The sequence below is a fragment of the Anabrus simplex genome, chromosome 7, assembly GCF_040414725.1.
Source record: "Anabrus simplex isolate iqAnaSimp1 chromosome 7, ASM4041472v1, whole genome shotgun sequence".
In the NCBI taxonomy this organism is placed as follows: Eukaryota; Metazoa; Arthropoda; class Insecta; order Orthoptera; family Tettigoniidae; genus Anabrus; species Anabrus simplex.
The window spans coordinates 119,102,761-119,115,801 of NC_090271.1; the positions used below are offsets into that span (position 1 = coordinate 119,102,761).

Genomic DNA, 13,041 nt, shown 5'->3' on the forward strand with positions numbered 1-13,041 from the left:
AGAATCCCGTAGTGAAGCACGGATACATCAGTTAGTGAAAACTGAAATAATTTTATTCAAAACCATGCGTGAGCCATCCACAGCTAGCCTTATAACCCATAACTGTTAATTCTTATCCTACCGCTATATCTTTCAAATGATACATTTCAATTGTGACCGCACATTCAAACCGTCTCTTTTCAGTCACATATTTGCATATCCTGTATTTTAATTCTGGAAACTTCGCTTTTTTTTGTCAATGAAATACCCGCTGGTTATCATTTGGACGTTCAAGATAAGCTTAATTTCCCATCCAACCATGTACTGCAACTTTTGTCCACATTGTACTTTCTTCCTGCAGCGCTAATATTACCAATTTGCTCTGCCTCTTCAATAATGTGGAGCTTTTTTTCTAAATGACTTAGAATGAGAATTCACGCCAGCTGTTGTGAACATATTCTACTCCTTAACGTGACACCTCCCAAATGATGCGGTATGTACGTAGCATGCTTGTCGCATGGGGCTATCTTGGCAACAAAACGATAACAGACTGCACCACAGAAGTCCCCTCCCTTGAGAAGTAAACAAACTCTATGGTAGAACTTCAAGACAGGCCTGCCAGCCAAGACAGCAGGAGGCTCATGCAGCATGGTACGAGATACTACAGATCAATGTTCTTTCGTGGCTAGCGGCTTTGTTAGGAGCTACCAACTGTTGATGAGATGTCTGTTAGCAACAACAAGATTGGTGTAAATCGACAGCGGGTACATCGTGAAGAGCTTCCCCAGCAACTGAGGGAGGCCAGTGCAATGCATATTAACAACAAAGACTTTAATATTACTTACCTAGACTCATGGAGCTTGCTGATGCTAAGTGGAATATTGAACACTTTCGCGCATCACCATGTTGCGGGCACTTCAGTTTCGAATGCATGGCTAGCACGTGGTAATGTTTGCAGACCCTTGCATGTTTTCGATTTGAATCATGCCTGTTAGCGGGTCTGGTTTGGTATTATTTGTGACGGAGTGATAATATATTGTGAAATATTTTCAAAGAATGTGGGAGCTGATACATTACATTAGTTAAATTGATCTGCAATGTTAGGCCTAAAGTTAGGCATTACCTGTGGAATGGAAAGATATTCACGAGGGTGAATTCGTGTGCAGCCTTCATTTGTACAGACTGCTATCAGAAGGGATCTGGTATTTCTTTTCACATGTGAGCAGAAATTGAACTGTTAAAAAATAACTTTCATTTACCATAATCGAGAAATAAACAGGTTATAGGGTGGTTGATTCAGAGAACGCATTGAAATGAAATTTAGAATATTTAGGCTTCTTTTCTTGTTTCCCTTTTTTCAATTCATCGGGGATAATTGCTTAGAACTAAAAAGCTGTTCTGAAAAAGACTACATTTTTTTCATACAAACTGTGTAGCGGTATTACAAATTTGATAAACCTGGGCCTAGAATCCGTAAGATATGACTGATACAACTTGATAAAACCTTCTAATATTAGGGTAAGGTATTGCTTCAAATTATCAATTATCTGAAAAATGATTTATTAGTATCTATGTCTTAACTTCTCCAATTTTTCCCACTTGCTTTATAATAATTGTCAATACGCTATTCCAGAAAAAACTGACAATGTAAAGTCTAAAGAAAGCTCATTACAATCTTGTCAATCCCAGTCAGCATTAGAAAACGCTAATCAAATTAACTTTTCACTATGATATTAATCTTTTTTGTTTGCAAATGCTTTACTTTCAATTTCATTTTATTTTCTTTCTGGTGTAAATCATGGTGCTCATATTAGAGAAAAATTAGAATGCACTTTCAATTTTTATATGCTCAGATAATGTTAATTCAGAATAAGTTTGTAAAAGCAGTAATATTTAAGAAGATAATATTATGAGGAGGGTTTTACATCTTAAATGATAACATTCTTACTTAAGCCTAACCGGGCGAGTTGCCCATGCAGTTAGGACCGCGCAGCTGTGAGCTTGCACTCGGGATATAGTGAGTTCGAACCCCACTGTCAGCAGCCCTGAAGATGGTTTTCCGTGGTTTGACATTTTCACACCAGCAAATGCTGGGGTTGTACTTTTAATTAAGGCTATAGGCTCTTCCCATTCCTAGGCCTTTCATGTTCCATCGTCGCCGTAAGACCTATCTGTGCCGGTGCGAAGAAAAGCAAATTGTAGAAAATAAAACTTAACCCTAAACCACGCAGAGAAACTCAAACTAACCCTAGACATTAATTTCATTTTAAGAAATACACAACAGAAGACTAGCACCAGTGTAACGAATGTCAGGCAGCATTTACCTAAATCCAGATCACACAAACATGATAATTTAACATCTACTCTTCCAATTACGTTATTTCATATCCAAACCAAACCCCATGGCACAACAGGTCCGAAAGGCCATGGCCTAACAAGCGACCGCTGCTCAGCTTGAAGGCCTGCAGATTACGAGGTGTCATGCGGTCAGCACGGCGAATCCTCTCAGCCGTTATGTCACCATCAGATAGTTCCGCAATTGTAATCACGTATGTTGAGCGGACCTCGAACCAGCACTCAAATCCAGGTACAAATCTCTGACCTGGCCAGGGAATGAACCCGGAACCTCCGGGTAAGAAGTAGACATGCTACCCCTACACCGCAGAGCCGGCATTTCATATTCAAAAATGATAAACCATGTATCTGATTGTTTTAGAAAGATTTCTGCAGTCATGTAATTTTTAAACAATCTGTTCAGATAATTGAGTAAAATTTGCTGTAATGACTTATCTGAGAGGAATCATACGAAGTAAGCTATGTACGAGGACGGTTTGAAATGTTCTCGGAATCGCCGCTAGATGTCAGTGCTAGAGCAACGAGGTTCCCGCGTAATAATCACACATCCTTTGTGAGCGAACACGTGGTGCATCAGTGCTCTAGCTGCAGGAGTGTGGTAGTGACGACTCTTTGTTGTTGTTCCCGCGTAGTGATTTGTGACAATGGAAAAAACTGAGATTCGAGCCGTGATTAAATACTTTGTAAAGAAAGGTATGAAAGCAAAGGAAATTCATCCCGACTTTCAGAACACATTAGGGGCTCTGCTCCTTCATTTTCAACTGTTGCCAAGTGGACCAGCGAGTTTAAATTTGGTCGGGAGAGCACGGATGATGATCCGCGTAGTGGACGGCCAAAAAGTGTAACGACCCCAGAATTTATCGCAAAAGTGCATAAAATGGTCATGGAGGATCGTCGACTGAAAGTGTGGGAGATTGCTGAAACTGTAGGGATGTCTTCTGAACGGGTATATTATATTTGAACCAAAGAATTGGGTATGAAAAAATTATCCGCAAGATGGGTGCCGCGGCTCTTGACATTGGACAATAAACGTACCAGATTGGAAATGTCCGAACAAAGTCTGGCCCGTTTTCAGTGCAACCAACAAGATTTTTTGTGCTGGTTTGTGACTACAGATGAAACTTGGGTCCACTATTATACCCCAGAGACAAAACAGCAGTCAAAGCAGTGGAAACATGCTGATTCACCACCACCAAAGAAAGCAAAGGCAGTGCGTTCAGCCGGAAAGGTCATGGCCTCAGTTTTCTGGGATGAAAAAGACATTCTGCTGATAGATTATCTTCCTACTGGCCAAACAAGTACAGGGCAATACTATGCAAACCTCCTAGACCAACTACAGGAAAAGATACGCCAAACAAGGCCTAGTTTGGCAAGGAAAAAGGTCATCTTTCATCAGGACAACGCTCCGCCGCACACAAGTGTTATTGCCATGGCAAAACTTCATGAACTGGGGTGCGAATTGTTGCCACATCCACCTTATTCACCTGATTTGGCACCATCAGACTTTCATCTATTCCCCAAGCTGAAAATTTTCCTTGGTGGACGGAGATTTTCTACAAGGGAAGAACTGACAGCTGAATTGGAGAGGTATTTTGCAGGCCTGGAGGAATCTCATTTTCAAGATGGGATCAAGGCATTGGAACATCGCTGGACCAAAATGCATTAGTCTACAGGGAGACTATGTTGAAAAATAAAAGCACTTCCACCGAGGTAAGATAATTCTAGTACATTCCGAGAACTTTTCAAACCACCTACGTCCCTTTCATAGAAAGATTTTATTTCACAGGTTTCCTTTTTTGTTGATATTGAAGATTATTGTTATCGGGACAGGCGTTTGTAAATATTTAATTTATGTGTTCTTCAGTCTGCTAAGACACATGTAATTTTTATCTTACGACATGTAATCATAAGTTGTAGACAGCTTTTTGAACATGTCTTCATCTTTTCAATAAAGCTAAATAATTGTTGATCCTAGGTTTCTCAAGAGACAGATTGCCACGCGATTCTCGTCCTTTGAGTCTGGCCTTCTTGCCATACGTACAATGTTCAAACACATCAGTTACAAACATGATCATTTTCGAGGTACCCGGTAGTGTACTTTTGTAGTAGTGTATTTTTAAGTCTTCTTATTCAATCTGCTAAAGGTTCTTTTTTTTTTTTTTTAGGTGCGCCACCTATAGGCTATCCAAAGAATTTGTGTAGATTGTTCAGTTTTTATACGGAAGTATACTGTATTTTATATTACCACAGTCTTGATATTATGTATAACTTATTTATTGCATGTGTACACGGTAGTCGGTGTAGGCTGTCATTAATTTTATTAGGTGAATGTTTTCATGTGTGCGAAATGTAAGTTAAAGCATGAATTCCATACGATCTCCCGCATCAAGCTGAGGAGCGCCCGCAACATGGCGGTATGCGCATGGACATGTCTTCCCCAGTCACACGCTTCTGCGCAGCCAGCGGTGTGGGGCCTTGATTAACAAGTGTCTTGGAGGATTTATTGTGCCACAGTTGGTAATCCCATCTAAGTTGAATTTTTGAGTACCACCATATTTCAAAAATATTCAGCCTAGCAGTGGCAGCTTACACAGGTGTTATGGAAAATCTGTATAGTTTACAATGTTTTTTCATAAAACTAAATGTATTTTTAAGAATGGGTTTGCAGGTCCCTAGCCTTGCCGATGAACGTAACATTCTCCTCCGAGTAATACAAGGTAAGATTTATATGATTCGCCTCTTGACATGTATTACAAGATATATTTTGACATATATCCTGGCAAGACTCCACTACACCAACTACACTTAATGAGGATGAATATTAATGAAATTCAAATCATTGTTATGGTTAGTACACATCCATATCAACCATACATACACAAATTTCATAAAACAGGACAAATGGGAGCACCTACATGAAAGTAGATCGTACTGTATGACGATCGAACAATGATATTTCTGTCAGGCATCCCACTCATGAAAGCTTCAATACACCATTATATGAACTGAAGTCATATCCTCTAAAGAAGAGAACAAAATGTTACCGATCTCACCTTGGGAATTTCGTGCAACCTTCCCCAAGAGCTCTGCTTTCTTGTTTCCTTCAATTCCACAAGTATATCATGTCTCATATCAGCAGGCAATGACCGGAAATGGGCACTGTTCACATCCAGAGTATGGAGATCATTGTACTTGTGTGGAATTGACTCCTCAGCTGATTCTGATCTGTAGGAAGATGATTTTATGATATCATTTTTTACACCCAGATATGCAAGCTAGTACTCACAATCAGAATAATTTTTTTTATTAATCCACCTGAAAATATACATGACCACAACGATCCAGGTTACTAGAACAAATTTATAAATTAATAGCCTACAGGAGTTATGAACAAAGAAAATTAAATACAAATATATCTAAAAACCAAATTTGCATTTTGCAGCATACCGAGTGTGTTAATATAAGCATGAATGTAAATGGTGTCTCAATATTCCGATGGATCCCTTCAGTGCTGTGAGAGCAACAAGCACAGATGACATCTTTGTTGATTCCGAGTCAGTTGTAGAAGTACTGGTGCTGGTCGCTTAGCCTCTTCATGACTACATCGTTCTTCTTCACAGTAACATGTAGAAACAATGTGGTGCCAAAGTGTACGATTCTCAGTAAATGTATCCCAGGCTTGAGTGTTGCTTCCAGCCGTCATAGTCTGCTTTAGCTGGTTCTTGAAATGCTTCAAAGGGATCCATGAAGTCTTATGCTGGAGCAGTGTTCACCATACAACAGTTGACAAGGAAACCTGGAATCACTCATGCGACGGACGTGGCTTATCCACCTGAGATGATGATAATGATGATGATGCTTGTTGTTTTAAGGGGTCTAATATCGAAGGTCATCAGCCCCCTACCTGAGATGATTGCCAATGATGGCAGCCTCAATGCTTATCGCACACGCTTTCTCAAGAACTGCAAGCTTGATGACATGGTCTTCTTTTTTGATGTTCAAAACGGAAGTTTTTGCACATGGAAGCGCTCTAGCTTTCTGATATCTTGACAGTAGAGAGTCCGATTTTCATAACTGTAAAGCAGTGTCGATATGACAATACCACGGTAAACCATGATCTTTGTATGCACTGTAAGGTCCTTATTCTTGAACACACAACGGGATAAACGTCCAAATGCTGACTCAGCAGCACCAATTCTCCTATTCACATCTTGTGATCTATTTCATAAATCAACATGAATTTTGAGTCTGGGTTCTGTACGTCTGATTTTGATTTGTCATGCCTAACTAATGAAAGGAAAAATAGTTTTACCAAGGTGAAATTCTTTACGTTTCACAGAGAACTTTGCTCTGCGTCAGCATGTACTAAATTATAGAACTGTGTAATTAATTGAAAAGATGTATATATTTAATCACTGGTACATCTTTTTAAATTATTATTGTTATATATACACAGGATTTTTAGTCATCCATTTCACATTATCATTTCATTTCTTTGTAATGCGGCTATAATGTATTCTGAACGAACGACTTATTGAGTAAAGTATTACATCATCATTTGTATTAATAGCTTGCAGTCAATTTCCAATAGCCGAGGTCAGGTGACCGGAATCACCAGGCTAATTTCAGCCCATTACCAGGAAATGTACATCATCAAGCTTACGAGAGATCTTACCCTTTCTATACTCTGAACGCGTACTTTTCAAAGTCCACTACCTGACGCCTTGATTGCGCGGGAAAGTCCAACCTATGTGAATGGACGTTATGAAGCAACATGATGGATATACAGCAATGGATAGGAGAAGCGATAGTAATCAGATCTTACTGGACCATGTGATACGGTTGATGAAGGGAGACTTTGGAGCCTATATACATCGACGACATGAGCTGGAGAGGGCTCTTCTGACTTACGATTCTACTTACTTACGTTTTGAAAGAAGATACTATCAATATATCGGAGGAGGGCTGTACGTCTTACATCGGAGAAGATCTTAACTTAGTTCACTTTGCATCTGAATCTCATTACGTATTATTATTAATTATCAACTATCGTTTTCAAGCCATAAGCTTGAAGGCTGGCGCCCATGGGATATTGTTTATGGAGAAACAATGAGAGATTATTTATTTATATTAAAATTAAGGTGACCCGCCACGTCACATTTTGTCACACATCTGAGGGCAAGAGTGGGTATGTCACAGCGTCTTCAGAAGAAAATCTCGACTGTTCATGAGAAAGGGTTCTCAAACAATGAGGTTTGAATTTAGACATTATAATAGAAGTGGAAGTGGTACGTTCATTCATCACCAGATGGCTCACCGGATCAGAATCAGTATGAAAGGGTCACATAACATAACAGGTGTATGCACATATGAAAGTATGACATTGACACAAGCCTGGAATGAAACATCTGGCGATGAGGAACGTACAAATTTGAAAAACAACGAAACGAAATGACAGTAGTGAAGGGACAGGGAAGAGAACTACCTAAGTAAATCTTTAATGGCTGGCAAACACATTTTACTAAACTGATAGCCAGTGTCCCTGTTGAAATTCCTACGATTTCTATGTATTTCCACAGCTTCTCGTATAATCCTGGACCTGTAGTGTTTAGTGTGGGTAAGAGCTCGAGCATCTTGGAACACGACATCATGGCCCGGTGATAGAGCGTGCTCAGCTATTGCCGATTTGTCTGGCTGGATCATGTTCCTTGATAAGAGTACCAATGGACCGGCATGTTTGGCCAATGTATACCTTACCGCAAGTACAGGGAATTTCGTATACCCCAGGATGTAAAAGTGGGGACAATTTGTCCTTGGTTTTACTCAGACTGTGAACAATTTTAGTGACTGTGCCAAACACGGTTTTTATATTGTGTTTGCGGAGGGGCTTGGCAATTCGATCTGTGGTGTTGTGAATGTAGGGCAGGTAGGCAGTTCCCTTCACTTCTTCCTTCTGTGTGCTTTGCTTGGTCGTTTCTCTGGGATGCAGGGCTCTATGAATCTGCAAATCGCCGTAACCATTACCCTTGAACATGACTGTGTCCATCTCTACCTGGATATTTGATGGCTCACAAATTCGTCTCTCCCTCTTGGTGAGCGACGGGAGAATGCCTTGTTTTTGTGCTGGATGTTGGTGAGAATCTGCATGGAAGTAGCGATTTGTGCGGGTACGTTTACGATAGACGGTATGTCCTAACGTGCCGTCCGGTTTCTTTCTTACTAGAACATCCAAGAAAGGTAATTCATATATTTACATCATTTATTTACAAAATATAGTTAACATTAATCTACAAATCAGAAAAATACAAAAGAGCTTTATATATGAATATTTTTGGTACTACTTCTCTGTGAATATGAACTTCCTTTTATTAGCCCCCAAATGTAATCACCCATCATGTTTTCATTATACTGGCCTTCATAACGTTGTTCAAAGTCCATCACGTCTTGTTGAAAACGTTCCCCTTGCTCTTCTGAATATGCCCCCAAGCTATCTTTAAATCAGTCCAAGCATGCATGTAACGCGTACTTTAAGGGACATTCTGCAACCCATGAGTTTAAAGTTCTCAAGCACAGTGGAAATAAGCTCCTTATAATTCTCAGCTTTCTTATTGCCAAGGAAGCCATGAATCACTGCTTTAAGGCTGTACCATGCTTGTTTTTCATGGGTGTTGAGTAATTGTGGAAATTCTTCACTGGCCATTATTTTCTTTATTTGAGGATTGATGAAAATACCAGCTTTAATTTTAGCTTCTCACAATTTAGGAAAAAAAATCTTGAAATACTGAAAAGCTTCAGAATCTTGATGAAGAGCCTTTACAAACTGCTTCATGAGGCGTAATTTGATACGCAACGGAGGCATCAAAACATGATCGAGCTCAACAATCGATTTCCACTTGACATTATATTTTCCCAGTGGCGAAGCTATTAGTTAATGAATGAGTAGGCAGGAAATCTTACCTTAAATTTTCTTGTACAGTAGTTCCAGACGTCAAGTTTTCATGGTTGCAAAATGGTCAATCACACGGTCCTTCAATACTTGATCACTCATCAATTCCTTCACAAGCATTTTCTCAATAGAAATGGTACCAAGACTGCTGAGTCTTTCATTGTTCATTGTATTATGCAAGTGTGTTTCTATCCTCTTCTGAGTGCTCATACTACTTTCAGAGGAAACCGTGGTCACAGGAAATGTTAATATTAAACAAATCAATTTTGACACTTCCACAAACACTAGTTCGAGGTCAATGAGGACAATATAACGTAAGTTTTTGAGGGGACAGATATTTCTCTATGAAAATCCACAGCCTGTTTCCAGTCATTCGACCGGGTCAGGAATGGGATGAATGAAGCCCCCATCTAGCGGCGAGGATAGGAATTGTGCCGGCTGCTGAAGCCTGTCACACTCCTCTGGGGCAGTGATTAATGACTGACAGATGAAATGAAATGATATTGGAGAGTGTTGCTAGAATGAAAGATGACAGTACCCAGAGAAAAACCTGTCCTGCCTCCGCTTTGTCCAGCACAAATCTTACATGAAGTGACCGGGATTTGAACCACGGAACCCAGCGGTGAGAGGCCGGCGTGTTGAATTGTATGACTCACTGTCCCAACCCTTATCGTTCTCTGCAATGTCTTCAAAAACCTGTCTTAGATCACCATAGTGTGAAAATAGTGTGGACTGCTCTGGAATGAAAGCTCCAACTTGTAGTGCATGCTTGTGGAAGTCTGAATCCTTTGGATTCCAGACGATCTACTAAAAAAATGAATGAAACGCTGTCAGATTATGAATGAAGAGCCTGACTGATTTTATTGTTTGGAGCAATAGAGAAGAACGAGGTTTAACTTTTGGGCATAGCAGTGTAGAAATATTGCCCATGGGCAAACTTGTTTAACATACCCGCAATTGTTTTGAAAGAATGTGCATCGGAGCTAGGTAGGCCGCTTAGCATCATAATGAATATGTTGTTCTCATCAGGATATTTTCCGTCTGAGTGGAAGACAGGTTATGTCATACCAGAGTTCAAGAAAGGAGACAAAATGGTGTTTGATAACTATAGGCCTGTTGTGTTATTTCCCCCGAATACAGTAATGATAGTGACATATTTTAAAGTCATCAGGTACTCCGCAGGTTTCCCATAAGGATAAAAATAAGAAGTCTTTACATGTACGTCTCCACTTCGAATCGGTTGCAGAAGAATGTTGTCTGGGCCAGGAGCCTTGCCAGGTTTCAGTTTACTGAGAGCGGCATTGAATTCCTTGAATGATGTTGGAGATACAGAGGCACATCATTGAGAAAGTAGAAGCATTTGAAACCCGACTGAGAAGAAATGTTCTTTTCAACTCTCTACGATTTCTTGACTATCAGTAATTGTGGTAGCATTATCAGCAGCTTTTAGTGTCCTGGAGGAGGAGTGAGTTGGGCCATATAACTCTTTTATTCCTACACAGAAGTGGGAACTATATAGAAGCTAATATGAACGGGAAGAGTTTACTAAATTTTTGTATTAGAATGGGATTGGCAGTTGTGAATTCATTCTTCAAGCACATCAAAATAAAAATTTATGATCAGATCCAAAGAGTTTTCTTCTTCTTCTTCTTATTTTATGACCAAATAGGATCACTTTACGTCAGTCCATCGTTCAGGTCTCTTTGAAGAGGTTGTTCGGGCACTGCGGTCCTCCCAGTACTTCTTCAGACGCTCCGACCTTCGTGCCCTTTCCTCAGTTGAAAGTATGCTTGTTGTTGGTTTGTTTCACGTAAGGGTAAAGCAGAGGTTTGTATTCAATTTTATCTTATTTGTGGTGTCTTCTGTTGTAAGGCCTATTTCCTTCAGATCCTCTCTTACTTCTCTGTCTGATCCAGTTACATCCTGTTGAGGTATTTTTTGAGACAAGATTGTGTTGTACTAGTTGTTTCAGAAGTCAAGAATCCTGCATCCTAATGATATGTCCAAAGAATCCCAGGTCTCCTCTTACGCATGTAGGTTATGTGTTATTACGTCTCCAAGATATTTAAATTGAGTTACTATTTTTATTTTATTACCATTTATGGTAACTTCTTTTAGTTGTGTTGGTTTTTAGGACATGATTTCTGTTTTTTCAAAAGATATTTTGAGGCCAATTTTATTTGCAATGTTTTGAAGTTCTGATATCTGGGTTTTTGCTTCTTTTACGTTAACTGCTAGTATGCTAAATTGTCAGCAAAACCCAGGTAATTTGTTTTGATTTTTCGGCCAATCTTTATTTTTGGGCGACATTTCCTAAACCATTCCCTCATTACCATTTCTAGAGCACAATTAAATAATAGTGGTGAGAGCCCTTCTCCCTGCCGTAGTCCAGTTTTAATTTCAAATGTCTCTGATGTTTCACCCCTAAACTTCACTTTTGATTTGGTGTTAGTGAGGGTCAATTTGATCATGTTTATTAGTTTGGGGTGTAGAGTTCTTCATTACATAAGAATATCATACGTCACAAACAAGGATAAACAGACAGCACAATATGACTTCAACAGAGTACTGCTTCATGCACCTTTGGCCCTCTGTGGGTCAGTGGCAGAATGTAAGCCTCTGGATCCCAAGACTGTGGGTGCACACCCAGAGAGGAAGTCGCTATTTGTTTTACGTTGCACTGACACAGACAGGTCACATGGCAATAACGGACTATTTTTTAAGGGTGAAAAGAAGTCCATTCATTGTTCCATGTTATATGAAGTCAGCATGTCAAAAATCTCTCGTGACATATATGGTGTTTACTTAGTAAAATTAATTAAAACTCAGCCAGAGGTCACCCACATAGAGTTCTGCTTCTCTGCCTACCGGCAGTGGAAAACGGTACATCAAAATTGACAAGCAGCCAGACTAAAAGATGTTTAATCGAAAAGCCTGCTCACAGCAGCCAAGGCTATGATTATCATCATTTTCTTTTCTTGTTAGTGTTTTAATCTTTTTTTTTAGTGGTTTAATATCGCACTAACACATCAAAGGTTTTATGCAATGCAAGGATTGGGAAGATAGCGGCTAAAGCATTTGCCTGGTGTGAAAATGGAAAACCATTTTCAAGGCTGCCGATGGTCGGGTTTGAACCCACCAACTCCCGAATGCAACCTCACAGCTATTACATAAGAACTGCATGGCCAACTCGCCTGGTTTGCTAGCAGTTTAATCACAATGAACAAAGCAAATAATAAGATCCACCTTTTCAATACTATATATTACGTGAAATTTTTTTACATTTCTGTTAACCGGTTTTGACAAAACTATATGTCATCATCAGCCTAGGATAAATTATACAAAGACAATAAAATACATTGATCGTGACCCTTATAATAATATCATAATAGTAAAATTAGAAATATATATTAAAACTTAAGTAATATTTACATGTACAAGCCGATAGTCATTAATACAATAGTGGTCAATTTTTATAAGGTGTACATCTTAGTAATTGTATTTAAAAAGAAATTTTGGTTTTTGCAGTAAAATATAATGATTAGCTTTTGATCTGTCATATTTTAATCTGTTGAACAGTCTGATTAATGTTTAAAGAGGCGTTGTAGCTATGTTTGACATATTAATAGAATTAAACAAACACTCAGTCATAAGTTGTTTCTCACGAGTATATACACAACAGAATGTAGAATATTCTAATAGGGCTTCAACTTGGACTTAACAGATGAAGAATTTTAGTACAATGCCCAATATAACCAAGA

The 13,041-nt window shown here is 39.2% G+C and overlaps 1 protein-coding gene across 3 annotated transcripts in view; it reads right to left on the reverse strand.

Moving 5' to 3' along the window:
* Positions 1 to 13,041, reverse strand: part of mus201 (rad2 superfamily protein mus201) — a 111,605-nt gene that overhangs the window by 92,229 nt on the left and 6,335 nt on the right. For all 3 annotated transcript variants that reach the window (XM_067151280.2, XM_068228615.1, XM_067151281.2), the window contains one exon: positions 5,388 to 5,559. In XM_067151280.2, coding sequence (XP_067007381.2) covers positions 5,388 to 5,559 — 172 coding nt within the window. The remainder of the gene's footprint in view (positions 1 to 5,387; positions 5,560 to 13,041) is intronic.